Source organism: Pteropus medius, unplaced genomic scaffold (genome assembly GCF_902729225.1).
Source record: "Pteropus medius unplaced genomic scaffold, Ma_sr-lr_union100, whole genome shotgun sequence".
NCBI classification, from domain to species: Eukaryota; Metazoa; Chordata; class Mammalia; order Chiroptera; family Pteropodidae; genus Pteropus; species Pteropus medius.
The window spans coordinates 11,746,404-11,773,364 of record NW_024340692.1 but is presented as its reverse complement, the minus strand read 5'-3'; the positions used below and the strand labels follow the sequence as shown (position 1 = coordinate 11,773,364).

Genomic DNA, 26,961 nt, shown 5'->3' with positions numbered 1-26,961 from the left:
TCTAAAGATCACTGGGTCTGTAGAAGGAAGATAAGTTCTTTAGGCATGTGACTTTAGGCTCCTCCACCACTCTGGCCCTGTTTCCTCATTTAGAAAATAAGAACAACTTCACACCTACCTTTACTGTGAAACTGTAAATCAAGCCATATATTTGAAAATATTTTATGAGCCTTACCTGCTACAAAGGAGTGTGGCTGGGGAATTAGATTTGAAAGTCAGCAAATAAAGTTAAAACTGAGTGCAATAAAAGTTATTTAGAAGTTCCTTAACTGTGCATGAGAGCAGAAAGATGCTCAAATTTAGGAGGCTGAGAACAAAGAGCCTCTGATGAAGCGTTGCGACAAATACACTCTCAGTAAAATTGCCAGTGGAATTGCTGCAATGTAACTTATTTTCATTTCCTCTCTTTCTGCCAAGTGCATAACTGAATCTGAAAGAATCAGAAGGAAGTATGACGCAACTGTTCTACGATTGTATTTTGGCAAATCAATAAACTTCTCTGGGCCTTTTTGTTTGTCTAATGGTGCAGTTCAGCTGGATCAGTGTTTCATCCAATATTTCATTGGACAAATATCTTCGGGGTTTACTATTCTTATTGTTTCAGGCCGCTGTGCTGGATGTCAAGAAAAAAAAAGAAAACCACCAGGAAGACATGGTCTGACCACAAGTGGCTGGTGAATGGTGAGGCAGTTTCAACTTTGATTTAAAGAATCCTGGATTCTTTGATCACCTTCTGGGGGATGCAGTGACTGTTTAGAAAACTTACGTAAAGTTATATACTTTGTTACAAATACCAGCTACAATACTACATCTGATGTGGATTGTTACTTTGTTTCCTTTTTTGCTGTTTATGTTGCTACTTAATGTTAGTTAACATTTTTTTTTTCACCTGGGCTAACTCAGATATTTTTTTAATTGAAAGAGTAATAAAAACATACGGAAAAATTCAAATTGTACAAAAAAGGTAGACAAGAAGTAAGTCTTTTATTCCAGAGACCCTCCCCCGACTCCACACTCTATTCCCGCTCATGGTGTCCTCGTATTCAGAGATAATCATTGAGTCAATTCTTTAAAAGAAACAGTTGTTAAAGTGATCCCTGGGGTCCAAAAGTTAACCACTGAATTAAAGAATCTCTAGTCCATTCCAGCTCTAAAATTCAGTCCAAATCTTTTCCAGCACATACCCTACCTAGAGTGCAAAAGAGATAGCCTTAACTTGTCTAACACTATGACTGGTAAAAGGACAGATGAACGCAAACTGAATTCAAAAATGTATACTAGACTCTGAGACAGAGGACAGGACTCAGGACTTTTCATGGTAGGTTATTTACAGATTGAATAAAGGTCCCCTCAAGGATATAAATTCCATGACGGCAGGCAATTCCACCGCCAGCTTTCACTGAAGACCTCCGCACACAAGAGGGGATTACCGGGCAGAGGTCGCGGCCAGGAGCCTAGAGTGGGAACTCAATCAAGAACTGTCACGTGACTCGCGCTCCCCCGCAATCTCCCCACCCCATTATCCCAGCGTTGTAGCGCTGGGCCGCCTTCACCAGAAGTCTCACCACTCCACTAAGGAAGTCACCGGGGCCGGACTGAGGGGCGTGGGAACTGGTGGCTAAGCCTGTCGCCTGCTCCTGCTCGCCTCACGCGCGCGCCAGTCAAAAAAATGTACGGCAGATTCTCGCCCCACCCCAGCCCCTTCCCTCCCCTCCACCCCAACCCCGTCCCGTCCCCCCCGTCCATCCTCCAGGTGTGGTGGCGGCTAGCAAAGCGCGGCGTTGCGCAGCTAGGGGAAGCAAAGCCAGTGAGTAGGGAAGGTGAAGTTTGCAGTGTGTGTGCGCGTGCGTGCGTGCGGCGTTTTCTTTTGGGTGCGGTGCGGTGTGGTGATGTACAAGTGAAGTAGGGTAAGGGGGGTAAGCCACCTCCTCCTGCCTCTTTAGTCCCGACTCTCCCTCCCCCTTTCCTTCTCCACACTGGGCCCCGTCAGGTCGGCGGTACCCTCGTCGTTTAGCATAGCGTCGGCCCGGCCCGGCCCAGCCAGCGGGCAGATGCTTCGAGCTGCCGCTGCCTCCGCCGCCGACTCCGCCGGTGGCGGTGTGGGAGGCGGGCGTCCGACCCCGGGCCGCTGAGTGTGACGGACGGGGCCGGAGGCCGCCGGGCGCCGCGGCGTCGGCGGCTCCGCGGGAACCATGTATTTCCTAAGCGGCTGGCCTAAGAGGCTGCTCTGTCCTCTGGGGAGCCTGGCCGAGGCGCCTTGCCACGTTCAGTCCGACCCTCAGAGGACTTTCTTCGCCGTGCTGGCCCCGGCCCGCCTCAGCATCTGGTACAGCCGAGTAAGTAGAGCCGCCGCCACCTCTCGTCGCTCCCTCCCCGGCGTCCCAGCACCATCTCGCCCTCAACTTCCATCCAGAGTCCCGGACCCCTCCCCTTCGCGCCAGACCCATTTATCTTGGCCGTCCGCGTCCTTGTCCCACCTACACACTGTTACGTACCCCTGGGTCCGGGGACGTCCTCCGGCTGGGGCTCCCGGGAGGATGCAGTCGCTGCTGCCGAAAATCCCTGCGTCTCCCCGCGTTGGACCGACCGCCGCGATCCAGCAGATCCCGCGCGCTCCCTCGGCTGAACCCAGACTTCCCCTCCCCTCTCCCCATTCCCTGAGGAACAGATTTGTTTAAACTTTCCACAATTAGAAATCTGGCCGCTGTGGTGTTCTCAGGGCCCCCATGTTAAAGGCCGTTGTTTTGGAGTTAGGAAAGCCTGTTGGGCTTTACCCAGTGCCAGACTTTACAGGCCTTTGATAACTTATTTCTAGCAACTTCAACCAGAGTTGTTTATTTTTTCCTGAAGGTCTGGTTATCCAACTCCTCGCCTCGCCCCATCATCTCCTCACTTTCAGGCTAATCCTTTGCTGCTCTTGGACTCTTCATTAGAAGATTGTAGACGGTGGTTAGTAGGAGCAGAAATAGAACTCAAATCTGTCGGAGCTACTTTAGGGTATCACACCTGGAAGTAATAAGATTTGGGAAGAGCTTGAAACTGAGCTCTGTTCTTCTTTTGTGTGAATCTTCTTTTTTTTTCTTATATCTAATTACCGAATAGATAAGAGAAAAAACTTAAAAAATAAGTGGTTGATAGGATACTGTTTTCTGCGAACGCTGCTACAGGTCTGTCTATAAAAGCTACAGAATAGGTTATAAAAATGTTCCAGTTTTTTTTTTTTTTTTTTTAAAGAAGGCAGTTCTAATCGATGTCAGAGTGAAGTATTTCTTTTTTCAAAGCTAACTTGACGATGTGGAAATAGGTTGTGACCTTGGCTTTTTTATATGTGAAATACTGTAGTTAAATTAGTTAAAATTCTTAGCTCTCTGTATTTGACCATTTGAATGCCTACAAGGCCCTTGACTATTCTCACACACAACCCTGGTAAAAATGATGATGAGATTTAGACATTTTTGATATCTCTTTTATATGACATTCATAGTTATGCTGTAAATCAGACTGTTTGCCATTAAGTTTTGGCTGATTTAGTTTTTAAATATATGTCAGAACAAAAGCTGTTAAGCCCAGCAACGTGACCATTCTGTCTGGTGTTGATTGCATTTTTGAATATGTATGTTGTGTATCATCTGGTTCTTCGGTGAGATACTAATTCATTTACATTGTGTATGCCAATTGAATAATTTTTTATTTAGGTATATACAAGTTATCTTTAAAGCATATGTAGAAAAAATAATTATAACTTGAATTTTAAATTGTCTTCTGAGTTTAGTTCTGAGTTTAGAGTTTCACTGTAATGTAACAAATTGTGAAGACTGAAATTTAACTTTATCTCTAAAAAAGGCATACCTAAGTTATTTTTAGGCAGAACTAAATAAACTTAATATGAGGGATGAATAGATCAGAAGCCTGTAGGTTACTTTATTTCTCCATAAAAGTAACAAAAATGTGCCTCAACTTTCCTAGGGGTATCGCGAATATTAGGAATATCTGGTTTTTTGCTTTTGGAGTTAGCTGCTATGTAAATCTAAGGCAACCCTAGAATTTAAAAATACTCATGGTTTTCATTCATACTCTCCCCTTACACACAGATACTTTCTACAGAAGCCCTGGGCCACTACCATTAAGATCCAGTGTGCAAAAAGTTAGGTTGTAGGAAATTTATGGGTTCACAAGACGAAGTGAAATGCAAGAATACCTTAGGGAAGTCTGCAAAGTACTGTTTCTGAGTGGTTAACCTTGATCTTTAGCATTGGCTTCGTCACTTTAAAAATCAAATATCAGACCGGATGATTTGAAGGTCTTTGATTATATAACTGGGTGAATAGGGAACGGGTGCTTGCCTATAACTGGGTGAACTGGGAACAGGTGTCAGACTCCAACTTTCAGTCTCCTCTTAGATATACCTTTTTTCGCTAAATCTGAAAGTTTTTATTTTGATTTTTTAAATTTCTAAACTGACTGAAACTATGTAGGTTAAAATGAATTTAGGTTAATAACTTCTTTTAAACATGAAAACACCTAGCTAAATTGGTGAGCTATCAATTATTCCCACATAATTTGGAGTGGATCGGTATGAAATGTTTGCATGAGAACCTGAAAGCTTTGATTTTGGAGAGGTTATTTATCCAAGTAATTTTATAGAATAAAGTAAATTTTGAAGATCTAAAGAAGCATTTTATGGAGTTGAGGTCTTTAAAAGCCTCTTGAGAGCTTTTGGGGACAGGGAGAGACATCAAAGAGATTAGAGAATATAACACGAATGGCTTTCTTAAAGTTTTGTTCGGTCTCTCTTAGCAAGTTAAACTCACTTAGCAGGGACGTATTTTTAAAAAAGAAAACTAGCCTTGTGGTAGAAACATGCATTTATTTATTAGTCTAAACTGTTTTTTAAATATCCTAAAGAATTACTGTGTGTAAAATGTTGATTAGTCATGGGACTATGAAAACATTAAAATAAAATCTCTGAGAATAATTTTTGTACATTTTATGGGTCTTCTAGTCAACTTTTACATACCTCTTATAGCTACTATTATGTACCCTAAGTAGCTATATGAAATCCTAGTGTTGTAGAGTTGTATCTTTTCAAAATTCTTTTCTGACTCCAAATTTGAGAAATATAGTATAGTGCTATTTAGATGTGTTTATGAACAAAAGAGTTTCTGTAGGTACTGACTTTGCTTTTTGATTTCATTTTTTGTGTGAGGATGTAACTTGTTTTCAGTGTATCTTGATGTGAATTTGCTTTCTCTACTTTGTGATTCTACTTAGGAGTTCTAAAAAAACTACTCAGGAGTTTACAACGGGGATCATTCATATATTTTGGAACCCAGAAAAGGGTACTCAAAAAAGGTTTGGTATGTGTATGTTAAATTGGGGTGGTAGAGGTACAACTTAATTGATGGAGTAATTGATGATGTATTTTTGCCAAAGGTATTGTAAAAAGACTAGTATCAGCTTTGAGGATAAAGCTGCTCTTTAAAGCATGCTGTGATTTATGATTGAGATGGGCATTGTGTGAAATGTTTTGTTCTGTACCAGAGAGCCTAGAATTATTCTTATAATATACTGCTTAACTGTGAATATGAAAATCTACATAAGTGAACCATAAAATGATACCTTAGAATGCTGTAATTCTAAATTAGCCTTATCTCAATTTTCAGGTCATTGATTATTTCAAATATAAAAATTATTCTCAGCAGTATTTTTGAACACCTCCTGTGAAAGCATTAACAGGAAGTATATGAAAGGGGTGAAGGGACGTGCTCTGTGTAACAAAACATTTTATTCAGAGATGTTAGTGTGATCATAGGATAAATGAAAAGTTTGTGAGTTATCGTGAAGGTTGCTAATAAAAAGCTTAAATAGGCAAATAATTACTGGGCTTATAAAATAAATTGTGTCTTTGAGTAACTGAATAGAAACTTGCGTGTTTTTGTTGGCGTGTGCTAATAATGGAAAACAATGAGAGAAGTGTTCAAAGAAGCAAGTTCTAGGATCAGATATATGGTTAACTGTGTGACCTAAGAAAGGTCATTTAATTTGTACCTCCCTTTTCCCAACTCTTCCATTTTTCACCCTTTCAAATCTATTCTAATACTCACTGCCTTCAGAGAGCCTTATAAACCACTGCTTGGAAGTCTTTTAGGGTTCAATATTGGTTAAAGAATGAAGTTCAAACTCCATAGTTTAATATCAGAGACACTCCCCTCTTGGAATGCTCTCTTGCCCCATCTCTGCCTGTCAGAATATTATCCATCCTTTAACTTCTGTTGAAATTCTGCTTTCTGTAGAGTCATTATTTACCATAACCAGAGTGTTCTTTTTTTTTTTTTTCAGTGAACTACTGTTTGTATTTTAAGTTTGTCACATGCTTTATTTCTCCAAGTAGATTATAAGTTTCTGGAGGGCAGAAATTTTTAAAAATAAATTAATGAATTTAGGATCTGTCCCATGCATAGCACAGAATTTTTTTAAGGTTTACTAATGGGAATATTTTTGTGTGTTGACATGTAACTTAAAACATGTAGTATTAAATTATAACTTAAATTCAGAAAAATCTAGAGAGGGTTATTTAAGTGCAGTTGAAATTATTTTTTTTTACACACAGTCCAAAATATATTAGAAAATTAGCATATGTTATTCACAATAGCCAAGATGTGGAAACAACCTAATACCTGTCAATGGATGAATAGTTAAAGATGTGGTATACATACACAATGGAATATTATTCACCCATGAGCAAGAAGGACATCTCGCCATTTGCAACAACGTGGATGGATCTTGAGAAGCATTATGCTAAGTGAAATAAGTCAGGCAAAGACCAGTACTGTATGAGATATTACTTATATATAATATATGTGAAATCCAAAAAAGTCGAACTCCTAGAAACAAAGGCTAGAATGGTGGTTTCCAGGGGCCAGGAGGGTTGGGGAAAAGAGGAGATGTTGGTAAAAGGTACAAACTTGCAGCTGTAAAATAGATAAATTCTCTGGATCTAATGTACAAGCATTGTGATAATAGTTAATAGTACTGTATTATATACTTGAAAGTTGCTAAGAGCGTAGATCTTAAATGTTCTCACCATAAAAAAAAAAATGGTAATTATGTGACGTGATGCCAGTGTTAGCTAACACTATGGTGGTAGTTATTTTGTAAGATATAAGTATCAAATCAGTGTGTACAGTCTTAAACTTACATAGTGTTATGTTAATTACATCTTAATAAAGCTAGAAATAAAAATGGTACCTGATAAAGGGCGCTATTTTAATTATTAGATAATCTGTAGTTTACCAGAACTTAAACTATTGTACAGTCTTAAAACCAGTGGGAACTGTTGGTACCCAGTATTGTTTATATTGACATGATCTATGAAAAAAGAAACACAAAAAAGCAGTATAAACACAAGTAAAGATATTTCACTCATCTTTAGGTGCTTGTGAATCATTGACATGATTCATATTACAGGTAAACATTGATTTTGAGTTTACTGTGCACTATGTGCTTTTACATGATAGGAAGCAAAGCTTCTCAAATTTAGGTCGATCACATTCCTCATTCATGATTTTTGCTTAGGTACTATAGGTCCTTATAGTACCTATCCAAGCTAATTCCTGAGGTTGAAATTATCTCTCAAAATAATTTGTCTTTACTACAAATGGAAAATTAGCACCACTTGTATGAATAGACGGTTACTATATGAGGGAATACAATAAACAATGTTACGTAAATCATTTCCTGCTAAAGGCTCTTTCTTTTTTCTTAAAAAGGAAAATTAGTAGATACATGAGAGGTATTTAGAAGTAAACTAGCACCTCATACAGATTTCTTCTTTATCTAAATCAAAAGAATTAAAGATGAAAATTATTTTCTCACTATAAGAATATTCAATACAGTGTTTGTGACCTAAAATGATATAGGAAATACTGCATTAGCATTCTGTTTACGGCTAAATAAAGCATTTATTATGCAGTTTATGAAATTAGAAAAAATAAATTTACAATTTAAAAATATTTTAAAATATTCTAGAATTCAGACTTGCTACAAAGTGACACAGTTACTTAATTTTTTTTTATTGACCAGCAGGAATCAGTTGGTTGGAACCAAGGTATTCTACCTTTCTTTTAAGTTCATTATAATTGTTTTACTTTGAGTTACCATCACAAACCTGTCTCCCCAAGTGATTTGCCTTATTTCAGTCATAAATCAAACATAAATTTACATGTGAAATTTTGGATATTGTGGATATATACAAACTTGCCTTGGTTTATTTTTCTAATAGCTTTATTGAGGTGTATAAATATATATATAAGTAAATTTATAGAATGTGCAGTCATCCTCATAATCTAGATTTAAAACACAGCAACCCCAAAAGTATTCTATCCACCCAGGAAACCTTTGGCCTGCTATTTGTCCCTATGGGTTTTGCTTTTCTGGAATTTCCATATAAATGTAATATAATATGTGGTCTTCTGTGCTTGGCTTTTATTTAGCATATTTTTGTGGTACTCCTTTTTATTGCTGAATATTATTCCATTGTATGAATATACCACAGTTTTTAAATCCATTCACCAGTTGATGGGTATTTTAATTTTTTCTAACTCAGGTCATTATGAATAAAGCTGCTATATAAACTTTTGTTTATGTGTTTTCATGTGAATATATATTGTCATTTATTGTGGGGAGATACCTAGGAATGGAATTGCAAAGTTTCTATATCTCTGCATCTATTCCAACACTTGTTATTGTCAGCCTTTTTTATTATAGCCATTTTAGTGGACTCGTAATTGTATGGCAATGTGGCTGTAATTTGTGTTTTTCTAATGACTAATAATGTTTAGCATCTTTTCCTGTGCTTATTAAATAAGCCTTTGTATACTTTATTTGGTGAAATGTCTATTCATATCCTTTGTCCATTTTTTTTAAATTGGACTGTTTGTGTTATTGAGTTATAAGTTCTTTATATACTCTGGATATAGGTCTTTATCAGATATAATTTGTATATATTTTATCGCAGTTGTGGTTTATCATTTCAGTTTCTTAATGGTAACTTTTGGAGAGCAAAAGTTTAATTTTGATGAAGTCTAACTTATTTTTTTATTGAATCATGCTTTTTGTATCTTATCTAAGAAAATTTTGACCAAGGTCATAAGTATTTTTTATGTTTTATAAGTTTTATAGTTTAACTCTTATCTGTAGGTCTGTCATCCAGTTTGAGTCGATTTTTACGTATGTTGTGAGGTAAAAACCTAATTTTTGTTCATGTGTGTTTTAGCACCATTTCTTGGACTCTTTTTCACTGCTTAATTGCATTGGCACCTTTGTCAAAAACCAATTGACCGTAAATATAAGGGCTTTTTTTTTGTATTTTCTGTTTTCTTCTGTTGATCAATATGTCTGTCATCATACAGAAATCGCACTGTAGCTTTTATAGTGAGTTTAGAAATTGGGTGGTGAAAGTCATATTTTGTTTTTGTTAAATTATTTTATCTATTCTTAAAATTATTTTTAAGATTAAAATTATTTTATCTATTCTAGATCCATTGAATTTTTGTATAGGTTTTAGGATTATCTTGTCACTTTCTACTCATAAAAAATGGTGCTTGGATTTTCAGGGGATTGCACTAAACTGGAGATAACTGGAGATTACTACAGAGACTTGCCATCGTAACAGTATGGAATTTTCCAATCTGTGAACATGCAGTGTGTCTCCATTTATTTAGATTGTAAAAAATTTCTCTTAGTATTTTGTAGTTTTCAGTGTACAGGTCTTTCATTTTGTTAAATTTATTCCTATTTTACTTATCTTTTATCATGCTGTTTGAATGTAATTGTTGACTTTATTTTCAGATAGTTACTGGTATACATTATAGATATAAAATTGACTTCTGTATATTGCTGTCCTCCAATATTGCTAAAACTTGTTTATTCTAGTAGTTTTTTATAGCTGGAACAAATAAAGAAATTCAACAAAATTGAAGGACATAAAATTAACACACAAGATCATATATTGTACAGCATTTCTGTACAATAACAATGAATATCCAAAAATGAAATCAAGAAGACAGTTCCATTTATAATAACATCAAAAAGAATAAAATATTTAGGATTAAACTTAACTAAGGAGGTGAAAGACATATGTTTGAAACTACAGAATGTTACTAAAAGAAATTAAATCTCAAATAAATGGAAAGTGATCCTGTGTTCATGGATTGGAAGATTTAATATGCTTAAGATGCCAGAGCGATCTACAGATTCAGCGCAATCCCAATGGTGTTTTTTTGCTGAAATATAAAAACCCATCCTAAAATTAATATGGAATCTCAAGGGACTCCCCTCATCAGTCTAGCTAAAATTTTACCAATTTTCTAGATTTTTTTCAGTGAACCAAATTTTAGTTTTACTGGTCTTAGCCTCTTAATTTTTTGTTTTATTTATTGTTTAATAATTATTTTCCTTCTGCTTGCTTTGAGTTTGTTTTACTTTTGCTAGGTTGGAAGTTTAGATTATTAATTTGAGACAATTTTTAAGAAATATATGCATTTCAAGCTCTACATTTTCTTCTAAGCACTTGCTTTAGCTATATTTCAGAACTTTTTTCTTTTTTACCTTTTTTTTTAAAGCAGTTTTAGGCTTACAGCAAAATTGAGAGGAAAGTACATATAGATCCCACCCTGTACACATAGCTTCCCCCATTAGCAATATCACTCGTCAGAATGGTATCTTTTTTTTTTTTTTTTTAACCAAGAATGAATCTACATTGACACATCATGATAAGCCTATTGGGTTGAAACCTAGAAAGCTTCCTGGGTGTAATATGAAACTGGCTCCCATTCACAGTGGGCAGAGAGAGACTGAGGAAAAAGGCTTACAACTCTAGATGGATAGGTGGCAGGTTTAATAAGAAAGGGAACTTATGCAGCTTGTTTTGGGTGTCCAAAAGATGAGTAGATTTTCACATATGCCCATCAAATCTTAAAAGTCTGTATAAAAGCCCTAACTGGATTCAGTCACATAACCAGGGGGCCTTAACTGGGTCTGTCACTTACTTAGTCCAGATAGTCTCAACAACACATTTCTGTCTCAAGGCTGTATCTTTGGAACAACTTCTTGGACAGGAAAGGCCAGTGGAATTCACATTCCAAAGCACAGGGGAGAAAATGGGGAGTGAGTCCAGCTCGTAGGTCAGACAGACCGTAATGTGTTCTTGATAACCTTTCCCAATACACCCAAATTCCATAGTTTATCTGAGTTCACTAAAATTTAGTATATTAGTTGATGTAACAGTAAGAATGTCTGTCTTAGTAGTAAGAAATATTATACAAAAAGATTCATGCATAACCTTGAGGTCCTGTTTTCTATATTGCCTTTCATTATGAGGAAATATCTCATAGACTTCTTTAGATATACATGTATTTAAAAAGCAAAAGCAGTGCTATAATGAGTAAAATTGCCTCCTAGAAAAATTTGTTTTCAGTCAGTAATTAATTGCGGGCCTTTAAACATGTTGATTTCTGCGATTTACGGAGTCAGTATTAACATTTGTGCAAAATGCAAGGCACTAAAGGTGTGGCTGAAGACCACTAGTTGTCTCCTTTACATAAAAACTTAGCAGTTTCATAAGCCCACATTATTGTACATTGTTCCTTTGTTTCTATATGGGTGCAAGCAGAATAAAAATCTCAGATTTGGTATGCTTTCTGACTTCCGAATTAGAGAAGTTATTCATTTTTAGAAATGAAAAATTTATAAAATATATAAATATTGGAATATTTAGAAATGAAAAATTGGTAAATACTAAAACATACTATAGTTTTAAATTAGTGATAAAATATTGTCACTGTTCATTTTTTTTTTTACCTTTATTCAGTAGGCAAGTTTTTGCTGATGATGACAATAAAACCTTTTTATAAAGCCCCCTTTCCGGTTGAATTGTCACCAATATTAAAAAATCTTTGTCACTAACATTTAAAAATTATCTTTCAAATAAACAGGTCAACGATACCAAAATTATCAAAAATAAACAATTTTCTCTAACTTGTATTTATGTGTATGTATTTTTGTTGCTGAGCAAATTACAACTGTTTTTATTATTTCTGTCTTACGGTTCCTCTCACCTTCTGTCATAGTTTATCTTTGTGAGGCTTTTACAACGTTCTAAATGGGTCTCCCTAACTATGTTTTTCTTCCTTTGATGAGTTCTTCAAAAGATTATCTAAGGTAACTTGTTCTAAACTTTTAAACAGCTTTTCTGAGATACAGTTGACATAATATAATTTGCACATGTTCACAGTATAAATTTGATTAGGTTTGAGATGCATACCCTCATCGAACTATCACCATAATCATGATGATGAACATATCCATTACCCCAAAATGTTTCCTCTTGCCTCTTCATAGTTGCTTCTCACTGCCCTCGCATCTCTAGGCACTCAGCTGCTTGCTGACTCTCACTATAGATTGGTTTGCATTTTCTAGAATTTTATATAAATGGAATTGTATAGCATGTTTTTTGTTGTTGTGCATCTTCACTTAGCATAATTATAAAGAGGAAATTAACGTTGGTACAATATTATTAACTAAAGCATAGATCTTATTAATATTTTCTCCAATTTTTTAGTCATGTTCTTTTTCTGTTCTAGTTATTTCTTAGTCTTTTCCATTCTGCAACAGTTCCTCAGTTTTTCCTTGTCTTTTATATCCCTGATCTTTTTGAAGAGGTACTGATCCATTAGTTATTTTGTAGAATCCATCAGTTTGGGTTTATTTGATTATCTCATGAATGGAATGAGCTTATGTATTTTTGGCAGAAATACCACAAAACTGTTGTTCCCCATTGTATCATATGAAAAAGTTAATGATGTTCTTCTATATTATTATCAGTGATGTTTACCTTGATTACTTGCTTAATTGGTCGCCACTGTGAAGTTACTGACTTTCTTTTGTAGTTAAGTAACTTGAGGGAGATACTGTGTTTATCCTGTTTTTCCTGAAACTTTTGCTCACCCATTTTAGCATTCAACACTTGAATTTGTCTGCAGCTATTACTATGTGGTGTTCACCTAATAATAATTCTCTAATATTCCTTTTTCCTTCTACATTTATTAATTGAAATTTAATGTAAGCAAGAGTTGTCCTTTCACTTTTATTTATGTCGTTTACTGATATCACTGTGGTTTCACAGATACTTATTTGTTAAATTCCAATACTGTAATTATTTTGTTGGAATTTTTTACTTTTATTTTGGCAGTTTACTTTCTTTGAGTTTTAAGAATTCTTTGTATTTTCTGGGTACACATCATTGATGCAAATAAGTAATGTACAAATATTATTTCCAGTCTGTTGCATGTCTTTCACAGTATCTTTTAAAGAGAAATATTTAATTTTTATAAGGATCAATTTGTCAATTTTGTTTTTTTGGGGGGGAATCATTATTTTTATGTTTTACTTAAGAAACCTTTGCCTAGCCCCAGGTCATAAAAAGATTTTCTCCTATATTCCTGAACATTTATGGATCTACCTTGTGAATTAATATTTTTATATGGCACAAAGAATGGATCAAAGTTCTTTTTCTTCATATGGCTATCCTGTTGTTTTCAGCACCATTTGTTGAGAAGAGATCCTTCCTCTATTGAAGGATCTCCTTCCATTAGACTTAGAGAAATTTATGAACTCTCTTCTCTTTGTCTCAATGCCCATACCATGCTGTCTTGATTACCATAACTTTTTTTTTTTTTAGGCGAGGCAACCCTTGGTTGACCTCACAGATTGCAAGGACCTTGTCAGCTTACAATCCCTTATTTTTTTTTTTAATTTTTTTTACGCCTACAGCACCTGGTCTTCCTAAGTGGTCTCCCATCCAAGTACTAATCAGGCTTGACCCTGCTTAGCTTCCGAGATCATTGATTACTATAACTTTGTAATAGCTCTTAAAGTCAGGTAATGTAAGTCCTCCAACTATGTTCTTTTAAAAAGTTTTGCTATTCTAATTTCCTTTTCAGATGCAGGTTTCTTTTATAGATTGTTAAAATAAATTCCTAATAGTCTCCTTAATTAGATTTTTCTTCATCAGTTGCAAATACTGTCCTAGGTACTTTTTTTTTTTTTAACTTTATTGATAATACTACAACTAATCTTTAAGAAACTCTCCCTTTTCAAGTTTTGGTGTAATATCAAAGAACACTTACCATTATTTTAAAAGTCCAACTCTAAATTTGTATAACACTGAGTTTTCTTTATATTTTGATTAAAAGAGCGTGTCACAACAGACTGAATATAGTAAATGTGAGAAACCAGCCATAGTCTATTATACCAGACTTTAAAAAGTTGTAAAATAGTTTCACTTTCTCACTATTTTCTCTTCTTGTTTTAGAAGTAGGATTATTTTTAAATGTTACTTGTGTTAACATGAAAAGGGTTTTTTTCCTAAATTTTGTTTTATTGATACAAACAACATAGGTTTACTGTCTTAAAAATTTTAAGTGTACAATATAATATTGTTAATTGCAAGTACAATGTTGTACAGTAGATCTCCAGAACTTATTCATCTTGCTTAACTGAAACTTTATGCCCATTGATTAGCAACTCCCCATTTCTCTCTTCCCCCAGCTTCTGTCAACCACCATTTCACTCTTTGATTCTATGAATTTGACTATTTTAGATACCTCTTATAAATGGAATCATCCTTGTGTAAATGGCTTATTTCATGTAGTAAATGTCCTAAAGGTTCAGCCATGTGGCCTCATATTGCAGAATTTATTTATTTTTTAATGCTGAATAGTAACTATTCTGTTGTATGGATATATCAATATTTTTCTTTACTCATTTACCAACAATGGACATATGGGCTGTTGCCATATCTTGGTGGTTGTGAATAGTGCTGTAATGAATGTAAGAGTGCCAGTATCTCTTCCAGATCCTTATTTCAGTTCTTTGGATGAATACTCGGAAGTAGGATTCATATAGTAGTTTTATTTTTAATTTTTTTAGGAACCTCTTTTTCCATACTGGCTGCATCATGTTACATTTCTAACAATGTGCAAGGGTTCTAGTTTCTCCCCATCATAGAAGACTACATGTGTGGTTGATTTTCATTTCTGTGATTAGTGACATTGAGCATTTTTTCATATACCTATCAGCCATTTCTATGTCGTCTTTGGAGATATGTCCATTTAAGTCTTTGGCCTATTTTTTAATTGGTTGTTAGTTTTATTGCTATTGAGTTATAGAAGTTTCTTATATATTTTATAAATTCATTATCAGATATGTGGTTTGCAGATATTTCTACCATCCTGTAGGTTTGCCTTTTCACTCAATTGATGTTTCCTTTGCTGTGCAGAAGTTTTTTAGTTTGCTATAGTTCCACTGGTTTATTTTTGCTTTCATTGCAAGTGCTTTGGTGTTATATACATGAAATCATCACCAAGACCAATGTCATAAGGCTTTTCTTTATGATATCTTTTAGGAATTTTACAGTTTCGGTTTGTACTTTTAAGTCTAATCCATTTTGAATTAATTTTTGTGTAGACTGTTGGATAAAGATCCAATTTTATTCTTTTGCATGTGACTGTCCAATTTTTCCAACACCATCTGTTAGAGACTATACTCTGTCCATATCGTATACTTGGAACCCTTGTTGAACATCAGTTGACCATGTATGTATGGATTTATTTCTAGGCTCTCTGTTTTACTGGTTTATGTCTTTATGCCAGTTCTGTACTGTTTTAATTATTGTAGCTTTGTAATACACAAAAGGTCCTTAAATAACATCATTTTCTTATAATGTTTATAAGATGCCCTCAGAACTTAACTCTTGTTTATATCAATTAGCCTGTAGTAAAATTGGTTTTGTTATACTTTATTTCACTTAAAGTTGCAAACCCTATTGACATTAAATGAGTATTTATGTGTTTAGAAATCAAGAAGTGTAATGCCTCCAGCTTTATTGTTCTTTCTTATGATTGATTTGGCTTTTTGGAGTCTTTCGTTCCATATGAATTAAAAGAATTTTTTTATATCTATAAAAATACCATTCTGATTTTGATAGGGATTGTTTTGAATTTGCAGATTACTTTGGGTTGTAGGGACATTTTAACAATATGCAGTCTTCCATTGCATAAACATAGGATGTCTTTCCATTTGTCTCTCTTAAAATTTCTTTAATTAGTTAGTATTTTGTAGTTTTAGTGTACATGTCTTTCACCTCTATAGTTATTTAACCCTTAACATTTTATTATTTTTGCTGTTATTGTAAATAGAATTGTTTTTCTGATTTCCTTTTCAAATTGTTCACTGTTAAGTGTGAAGAAATGCAATTGATTTTTGTATGTTAATTTTGTATCATTTGAATTCATTAGTTCTAAGAGGTTTTCTTTTCTTAATGGAGTCTAGTGTTTTCCTTATATTAGATTATGTTGTTTGCAAACAGGAAGAATTTTACTTCTTCCTTTCTGATTTGGATGCCTTTTATTTCTTTTTCTTGCCTAATTGCTCTGACTAAGACTTCCGGTACTATGCTGAATAGAAGTGATAAGAGTAGGCATTCTTACCTTGTTCCTGGTCTTAGAGAATAAACTGAATTTTTCACTATTGGGTATGACTTAGCTGTGGGTCTTATACATAGCCTTTATTTTTATGTTGAGGTACTTTCCTTCTAGTTTTTTGAGAGTTTTTATCATGAAAGGGTGTTGAATTTTCTGCATCTTTTAGAGAACATCATGTGATTTTTACTCTTTATTCTGTTAATGTAATGTATCACATTAATTGATTTTCTTAATTGACCCATCTTTGCATCCTACGATAAATCAGACTTGGTTGTTGTGTATGATCCTTTTAGTGTGCCTTCTAGTATTCTGTTGAGGATTTTTGCAACTATATTCATCCAGGAATATTGACCTGTGGTTTTCTTTTCTAGTGGTATATTTGTCTGGCTTTGGTGTCAGGGTAATGCAGGCCTCATAAAATAAGTTGGAAGTATTCCTGTCCAGTATTTTGGAAGAATTTGAGAAGGATTGGCATTAATTCTTTAAATGTTAGATGGAATTTACCAGTGAAGCCTTCTGGCCCTGGGCTTTTTTTTTGTTGTTGTTGGGAGGTTTTTGATTACTGATTTAATCTCCATACTAGTTATAGGTCTCTTCAGAATTTCTCTTCATGAGTCAGTCTTTGTACGTTGTATATTTCTAAGAATTTATCCATTTCTTTTAGGTTATTCAATTTATTGGAGTGCAGTTGTTCCTAGTCACCTTTTATGATTCTTTGTATTTCTGTGATATCAGTTATAATATCTCCTCTTTAATTTCTGATTTTGAGTTTTCTGTTTCTTAGTAAGTCAGGCTGAAGATTTATCAATTTTGTTCATTTTTTTAAAACCCACTGTTATTTTTTCTATTTTACTATTCTCTGTTTCACTCATTTCTGCTCTAGTCTTTATTACTTAATTTTGGACTTAGTTTGTTCTTTTTCTAGTTTCTTGAGGTATAAAATCAGGTTGATTTGAGATCTTTTTTAAATGTAGGAATTTATCATTATAAGCATCCTTACTAGTGCTTTTGCTGCATAAGTTTTGGTATGTTGTATTTTAGTTGTTTGTTTCAAGATATTTTCTAATTTTCCTTTTGATTTCTTTGACCCATTTGTTGTTCAAGAGCATGCTTAATTTCCACATATTTGTAAATTTTCGAGTCTTCCTTTCCCTATTGATTTCTAATTTCATTCCATTGTGGTCAGAAAAGATAGTTGGTATTTCAGTCTTAAATTTGTTAAGACTTTTTGTGACCTAACATGTCATCTATCTTGGTAAATGTTCCATGTACATTTGAGAAGAATGTATATTCTGCCCCTGTTTTTGGAATGTTTTCTACATATCTGTTAGGTTCATTTGAGTATATCATATTGTTCAAGTCCTCAGTTTTCTTATAGATTTTCTGTCTGAGTGTTCTATCCATCATTGAAAGGATATTGAAGTGTCCTACTATTATTGTATTGCTGTTTACTTTTCCATTCAGTTCTGTCAATGTTTGCTTTATCAATTTAAGAAATAATAATTATAAATATATATGCCAAACATACATATTAGATATTATTATTATTTAGGTATTATTAGTATTATTATTTCTTCCTGGGGAATTTGCCCTTTACAATTTTTGTCTTTATTTCTTGTGACAGTTTTTGACTTAAAGTTTATTTTGTCTGATATAAGTTTAGCCACCTCTGCTCTCTTTTGTTTACCATTTGCATGGAATATCTTTTGCATCCTTTTATTTTCAATGTATGTCCTTACAAAGGCAAAGTGAGTTTCTTATAGACAGCAATAATTGTGACATTTTTAAAATTCATTCAGTCAGCCTTTGTCTTTTGATTGGGGAGTTTAATCTATTTACCCTTAATTATTGATAGGAAAGGATTTACTTTAGCCATTTTGTTGTTTTCTTTTAGTCTTATAATTCTTATGTCCATCTTTTCTTTTCTTGCTGTCTTCCCTTATGTTTTGTTGATATTTTGTATTGGAGTTTTGTTTCTCTTTTTTGTGTAACTTCTACAGATATTTTCCTTGTGGTTACCATGGAGCTTACATAAAATACAGATTTTAACAGTTTTTAAGATGAAAACAACTTCAGTTAAACAGCATACCAACACTCAACGCTCTTCCCCCACACTTTATCATCACAATTTACAGATATTTATGTTCTGCATCTATTAACATTTTTTAGATTTTTTTAATACTTTTTCTTTTCACAGTATTCTGTATTTGTCTATATATTTACCTATACCAACCAATTTTATACTTTTTTTTTTTTTTTGCTATCGTGTTGCTGTTTAGTGACCTTTCATTTCAACATACAGAACTCCCTTTAGTATTTCTGGTATGTAGGTCTAGTGGTAATAAACTTTCTCAGCTTTCATTTGTTTGGGAAAGACTATCCTTCATATTTGAAGGACAATTATAATATTCTTGGTTAGCAGTTTTTTCTTTTAGCATTTTGAATATTATCACTCCACTCCCTCTGGCCTTCAAGGTTTCCGCTGAGAGATCCACTTATAGTCTCATGGCAGTTCCTTGTGCTTGAAAAGTTGCCTTTTTCTTTTGCTTTCAACATATTCTCTTTGCTTTTACTTTTGACAGTTTGGTTATAATTTCTCTCTGTGAATTCTTTGAGTTCCTTTTCTTTGAGGTTCTTTGGGCTTCTTTGATCTAGATATCCATTTTCTTCAGATTTTTCAGCTGTTATTTCTTTGAACAAGCTTTCTGGTAATTTCTCTCTTCTATATGTATATTGGTCTTCTTGTTGGTGTCCCATAGTCCCTTAAGTTTTCTCTCGTGATTGAATGATTTCTAAGACCTTTCTTACAGTTTGCTGATTCTTTTTTTGCTTGATCTAGTCTTTTGTTAAACCTCTCTAGTAAATTTTTTCAGTTATTCTTTAGCTCCATGAATTCTGTTTGGCACTTTTTAAAAAATATATTTTCTGTCTCTGTTGAAATTCCTCTTTGTTCATCCATTGTTCTGTTAACCCTAGTGAACATCTTTCTAATGGTTACTTCGAATTATCTGTCTGGTAAATCATGTATCTCTGTTTCATTAGGGTCTGTTTCTGGAGATTTATCTTCTTTGTTTGAAACATATTTGCTCGTTTCTTCATCTTTATTAACTCTCTGTGTTGGTGACTGTGTGTTAGAAAAAGCAGCCACCTCTGGCAGTCTTTGCAAAATGGCCTCATATATTCAAAGGCCCCCACCAGTCAGCCATGCCAGAGAAATCTGCTAGTCTCTGAAACTTTATGCTTCCTTTGTTCTTTGCAGCCCCCAGGTGTCTAGGGTATGGTGGTTTCCCTCAGTGCACTTCAGCAGGTGAGACTGAAGGAGTAGTTCATCAGGTGGCCCCTTGAAAAGTTAGTTCCAACTCTTTTCCTCCCTAGGGAGCAGAGGTTTTTTTTTGTTTTGTTTTGTATGGGTTTTTTTGTCCACATGCTCTGAGGCAGGGGCAGGCCTGTGTCAGCTGCCAACCTAAACCTTTCTGTTTTCACTAGCTCTCTGGTGGCTAGATTATGCCAGGTCTTATTAATGCCGCCATGAAAGGCAAGACAGACCTCCCCCAAACACACCTTTGGACAGTTCCCAGAAATTTTGGACATTGCAGGTGTGGACTGTTTCCCTCCTCAGGGATAAGTTGGGAGCTGGGATTTATTGTCGTCTTGCTCTGTGCTAAGCCAGAGGAAGGGGCTGTGGCAACTGTCTAGCTAAATCTTTGTTTCTATTCTCACTAGCCCCAGTCAGCTAGATTTTTTTCTAGGTCCCGTCAGCTCTCTGAGACAGGCAAGACAGAAGCCATTACTTCGGGTAGCCCCAGTAGAAGTTGTTCAATTGGACATGTGGACCAACTCTTTATTTTCCTAGGAAAAAGCTGTGAGCTGGAATTTTCCTTCTGTTCATTCTTTGCTGAGCTGTGGGGAGGAGCTGTGTTGACTACCAGTCTAAGCCATTGTCTCTGTTCTTTCCCAGATGGTGAGATTATGCTCATTTGGTCAGTCTTCCAAGATTGGCAAGACAGGAGCCAGTCCTCTGTTTGTAGCATTGTTAGCCTCTTAGAAACTTTTGTATTTCACTTTTAAGAGATTAAAGAAAGCTTTAAGGAGATCGCCTGTATAACTTTGGATAACAGCGCTTGAAATGATTATTCCAAAGCTAAAGTAAAAGAAACTATCCATAAAAATTATTCTAGTTGGTAAATTAGTTTTTTATAGGGATAATAGTTAGCAATTCCAAACTATTCTACGTATATTGTAGGACTGAACAAAGCACTAAATTAGTTGTATGAAATGATACCAGGTTTCTCACTGTCAGACAAAGTTACAAATAAGGAGAAGACTAGAGTGAACCACTCTGTGTTTGATTATAGTCATATTTTTCTGTATGTAAAAACTTGCATATATATAAAGAAATATATAGAGATAGGTGTGTGTATATAGGTTAGTATAGGTACATAATATTTTCTCCCATGCTCGCTGAGAGGACTTAAAAGCAGTTGACACCACACTAGCAATAAGCATCTTGTTTTCTAAATACTATTCTCTAATAAAATGAAACAGGAGTCCCTGGAAAAATGGCTAATTCTAGGGCAAGGACAGCAAAAGTACTGTATGACCCTGTAGACTGTCTTGTTGTAGTGCCAGAAACTGGATGTCCAGTTATTCCAGCACCATTTGTTGAAAAGACCTTCTGTTCTCCATTGGGTTGCCTTTGTTCCTTCATTAAAGGTCACTTGATTTATGTGGGTATTTTTCTGGGCTCTCTACTGTTACATTGGTCTATTTTCTATTTGTTTGCCAATACCACTCTGGCTTCATTATTGTATATAAGAAGTCTTGAAGTTGGATGTCAGTCCTTCAACTTAGTTCTTATCCTTCAATATTGAGTAGGAAATTGTGGATATTTTGCCTTTCCATCTAGTCTTTAGAATCAGTCTGCTGCTATCTCTGAAATAATTTGCTGTGATTTTGATAGAGGTTGTGTTGACTTTGTGAATCAAGTTGGGAAGAACTGACAGCTTGGCAGTGTTGAGCCTTTCTATCGATGAACTTAGAATATCTTCCTATTTAGGTCTTTTTGTAAATCAAAATTTAGTATTTTTCCTCGTGTAGCTCTCATACATATTTTGTTAGACTTATTTATTTTTTGTTACTAATGCAAATGGTATAGTGGTTTTAATTCCAAATTCCACTTGTTAATTGCTAGTATGTAGGAAAGCAATAGATTTTTATATATTAACATTGTATTCTACAACCTTTCTATAATCGCTTATTTCCACAAGTTTTTTTAAGCTGGTTCTTTTAAATTTTCTGTAGAGCCAGTTGTGTTATCTGTGAACAAAGACAGTTGTATTTTTTTCTTCCCAATGTGTATATCTTTTATTTCCTTTTCTTGTCTTACTGCATGCATTAGGTAAGATTTCCAGTATGATTTTGAAAAAGAGTGGTGAGAGGGGATGACCTTCTCTTGTTTTGATCTTAGCAGGAGAGCTTGTTGCTTACCAGCAAGTATGTTAGTTGTAGTTTTTTTTGTAGGTGTTGTTTGTCAAGTTGAGGAAATTCCCCTCTATTCCTAGTTTGCTAAGAGTTTTTATCATGAATGGGTGTTGCGTTTTATTAAATTATTTTTCTACATCTATTGATAGGATCATGTGATTTTTCTTATTTAGCCTCTTAATGTGATAGATTACATTAATATTCAAATGTTGATCCATCCTTGCATACCTGGAAATAAATTACACTTAGCTGTATTGTATAATTCTTTCGGATTAGATTTGCTAACATTTTTTTTTTTGAGACTTTTTACACCTATGTTCATGAGAGATTGGACTGTTGTTTTATTTTCTTGTTATATCTTTCTCTGGTGTTAGTATTAGGTTGATGCTGGCCTCTTAGGAAGTATTCTCTCTGCTTCTATTTCCAGAAGATATTATAGAGAATTTATATAATTTCTTAAATGTTTGGTAGAATTCACCAGTGAACCCATCTGAACTTGTTTCTTTCTGATTTTTGATAGTTATTAGTTATCAGTTCAATTTCTTTAATAGATATAGGCCTATTCAGACTGTCTCGTTCTTTTTAGTTGATTTGCTTGGACTAATTAAAGCTGATGGTTTAATATTAGATTATGTTATCTTTTATTACATTTTTAGAATTCATAAAATAGTTTCAGAATACTCCATGATAAATAATCTTGAATTTGTATATACTCTTATGAGATACTAATAAACATAACTGTTTCTTTCCAGCCTAGTGTGTTAATCGTAACCTACAAGGAACCTGCAAAATCATCTTCTCAGTTTGGATCCTACAAGGAAGCCGAATGGAGACCAGATAGTACAATGATAGCTGTGTCAGTAAGTAGATTTTTCAACTTTAATAGTCTTTTCTTATGAAATCATTAGATTGCATTTAAACTTGATTCTTATCGTTGACTTCCTTTCAATCTTTCACACCCATTAGCATTTATCTTCTGTGATAGGAATTGCTGTATCAAATCTTCTATTCAGTTATTCCTACTATATCTTCCTTCTTAATTCTTCTACTGCTCATTTCTAAAAGTAGTGTCTATATCCTTTTCTGTTTATTCTTCTCACTTTACAGTTTTTTCCTTGAATTCTAATCCAATTTTTTAAGCTTTCCTCTATAATTCGCAGTCTTCCCAGATTTAAGTCCTGCCCTCCATTCCCAAGGATGTCCCACAAAAATGATAAACTTTATGTGTTTATATCATACTAAATTCTCGTCTGCATTTGGATCTATTTCTGCATTTCTTCTCTTTTCCTTTAATATACATAGATCTGGTTAATTTTACCTTTTCAATTTATGTTTTGTCTCTGTCATCTCTTGAACTGTCACCATCACCTAATTTGAATTATCAATAATATATACGTAGGTACTTTTATAACCAGTTTACATGGATCATCTCATTTAATCTTTAAATCAACACTTTGGAGTAGATAATACTCTTCTTCATAATAGATGAGTATATTGAGGTTCTGAGAAATTAAGTTTTATCCAAAGTTACACAGATAGTATATAACGAAGAGAAGGGATTTAAACTTAGGTACTCAGATTCCATTTACTGTACTCTTAACTACCACATTGACTTATCTGTTTTTTGTTTTTTGGTAGTCCATCCTACATAATATTCATTGGGTTAATCATCTGAAAATGCACCACCTGGTCAAAAATATTGAATAGTTTTTCACTTTCTGCAGCAAGAGTCTTACAGACTACCAGCTGTTCACCAGATCTACTCTGTTGCCTGTTTGTTTATGGACTATGAACTAAGAGTAGTTTTATGAAACTACTTTCAAAAAAATCAAAGAGGAATAATATTTTTGACACTTGAAAATTACATGAAATTTAAGTTTCATTGTTCATAAATAATGTTTCTTGGTATATGAAAATGCCAATTTATTTACCTACTGTCTATGGTTGCTTTCAGGCTGTAACAGCTGACTTGAGTAGTCCTGCCAGTGACCTTATGTGGCAGTTCCACTCTTGACTCTCCTGCTCACTACACTATAAGTTACAGTAACACATTTATACATTTAGTGTTTCAAGTGCCATGCATATCTCCATACTGTTACATTTTATATTATTTTTATTACTAATGCTATTTGTATTATTTTATTACTAATACTATTATGTCAAAAGAACAATAGACTTTGAATATCATGCTTTTAAAGCACTTTGGCATGTGGATTATTTTAATATTGAATTAGATGGCAAAATGTTGTGTTTATTATGCAGTCACTATAGTGAAGCTACAAGAATACAAAATAAGTTGACATTATCTTACTTAGTTAAGTATTACCACTATCCCAACTCACTGAAATTAATAGTTGGAAAAATTAGAAAATTTAAAAGGGAATATCTTATCATACTAGAATTTCTTCACAAAAAATAGTAAATGAAAATGAAGGTGCAACCAAAGTAAGTTGGCTTCGTTCTTGATGAATTGACAAATGTTAAATATAGTACTGCTCAGTTTATTTGAATAGTCAGTCAGTGCAGAGTGTGAAATGACTGAGAATTACTCCCTATGATATTGCACTTGTGGAACAACTTCAAATGTAAAGATTTTCAAAGAAATTGAGAAAACACTAATTTAGTAAAACCTGAAGTAGAATCCACGAAGATGTGTTTTAACTTATGATGGTAAAAATATGTGTGGATCAGAAAAACGCTTCTTTAGTTGGACAGATTTATAAAGCTTATGCACATGTAAGCATTTAAAATCTGTGGTAACTTTAAGTTTTTGTCAGAAAAAAGCTGAATATCCTGACTTGCCCAAACCCACAGCTGTTTGATGGTTTAGCAGTCAGTAGTAAGGGTTTATCGTGAATTTTTTGAGTTCAGGGCTGAGATAGAAATTTTTTGAACTTCAAGAACCACCCTCAGCCACTTATTAGACACTGAATAACTTTGAAAGATAGCTTTTGCTGCATATTTGTTAATGTTACCTAATGAATCATTCTAAAACTATAAAGCAAAACAGTGCTTATATATGAAATTTATATATGGTACAGTTATTTCGATGACAGCTGATGTTGTTTGAATCATAGTCATGTCAGGCTTTTTTTTTAATATTTATACTGCTATCAAAAGCTAAGACAAAAGAAATAAGATCTCTATTTCCAACGAAAATTAGCAGTAGATATATTCTATTAGCTCAAACTATACCATTTTTCAGACCTTGAAGCAAATTGCAAAATAAGTTTCCAAATTTCAAAATCTATTTAATTGTGCAAATGAGGAGCATTCCACATTATCTATAACCTTCAGCTGGAAGTGATTAATCTACAATGTATGAACATATTAAAAGGCAAACAGAAGAATCTAGTAGACTTCTATAATTACCTACGAAGTGCTGCATTTATTCAATTAAAATTAAATGCTCATGGATTGATAGCAGTATTTGGCAGTACTTGTGTGAAAAGGCATTTTCAAATATGAAGTAGGTAAAATCTCATTACAGACCAGCATTAGTAGAGGAAACCTGGCAATCAATTTTGATGATAGGGGACACTAACTTTAAACCCCAATTAAGCCAGAATGTTATCCTCTTAAGAAGAATTTCATTATCTTTCATGGATGTATATTACAAGGAAAGAGTACTCAGCTTTCATTACTATTATATTTAGAATTTGGTAACAATAAAATTTATGAAAGTTGTTTTTTTCTCTGTATTATTCCTTTTTTGTTTATCTTTATTTCTGATGCTTTGACATCTTGGGCCCTTGCTGACTCTAGAGACTGCCGCTCTCAGGGCTAGCCAGTCCCCAGAGATAGTAAACGACTCATCTGCTAGTGTATCTTTCATATACAAGCCAACAAATCCATAGCTCAAACCCCCAACGACCTCCATTATGGAGCTTTTATACTTTGTGCCACTATTCTCCTGCACTAATCACCCCAAGGCTAGGTACCGGATAACTAGAGACAGTCCTTACACCCCAGTAAAGAGGAAAGAGAAGATAATAAAAACAATTGACTGTTTTGTCCTGTCTTGTATTCTTGGTTTTTTTTTTATTTGTTATTTGCAAACCTCCTGAATTTGTCCTCCAAGTCTCTATTGACTTTCAGTAATGCTTTTATCTTTATGTTCTGTATCATGAGATTGTTTCTATTTAATCTTCTGGAATAAAAAGTTCAGTTCCAATAAAGGATTATTCTTTAGCAGTTCATCTGTTGAATTTTTTAATTAGGAAATACTTAGCTCTGGAAAGTCTTCTTTATGTTCTAATAGTATTTCCTGAAAGTCCTGAATATTTTTTCCTTAATTTACTTGCACTCCTCTTTCTCATCTATGTGGCTTATTAGTAGGATCTATATATTTTAGCTATTTAGTTTGGTCTTTCATTATAGTTACTGAGCTTTTTCTGTAAATTATATTTTCCTTTGTTGTGTTCTCTTAGCCACCTATAGAGATCAGGGTTTCATGTGGGTCTCCATGGTAATGCAAACCAATACATGTTAGCTAAAATGTCAGTTTGCAGAGGCAAACAGCTCATAAACTCTTATCCTCTGTTGAAATTTAGGATGAGTCTCCTCTACTCTCAGTTGTTTTCGCCGAGTAGAAGGACGTTAAGCTGAAGGCTTCTTCAGACTATGAGGTCTGGAAGCAATTCAGTTTACCAGTGCAACCACTATTCTAGGCTTGCCGAAATCATCAGGGTTATGTGGGCAGCCCTGTCAAGGTCCACTTCTGGAGCAGTCACATTTAGCCCTTTTCTGAGGGGAATCATGGGTTTCCACTTTTTTAGGTTATTTAGGTAACTGAAATCCCAGGTCTTGGCGCAGAGCCTCAAGGGACCCTCTGCCTAGTCCTTCAGCACCTAATCTCTCCCAAGAGAACTCAGGCGATCTTGATGACTCTACCAGCATCCCCCAGGCCTATCTAGCACATGTTTTGGTAGTTGTACTC

General features: G+C 34.4%; 1 protein-coding gene across 5 annotated transcripts in view; it reads left to right on the top strand.

Annotated features, from left to right (window-relative positions):
- Window positions 1-1,959: 1,959 nt before the first annotated feature.
- RIC1 (RIC1 partner of RAB6A GEF complex) overlaps window positions 1,960-26,961 on the top strand; it is an 89,911-nt gene continuing 64,909 nt past the window's right edge. For all 5 annotated transcript variants that reach the window (XM_039881595.1, XM_039881634.1, XM_039881745.1 and 2 more), the window contains exons 1-2: window positions 1,960-2,336; window positions 22,775-22,882. In XM_039881595.1, coding sequence (XP_039737529.1) covers window positions 2,193-2,336; window positions 22,775-22,882 — 252 coding nt within the window. In that variant the 5' untranslated portion in view covers window positions 1,960-2,192. The remainder of the gene's footprint in view (window positions 2,337-22,774; window positions 22,883-26,961) is intronic.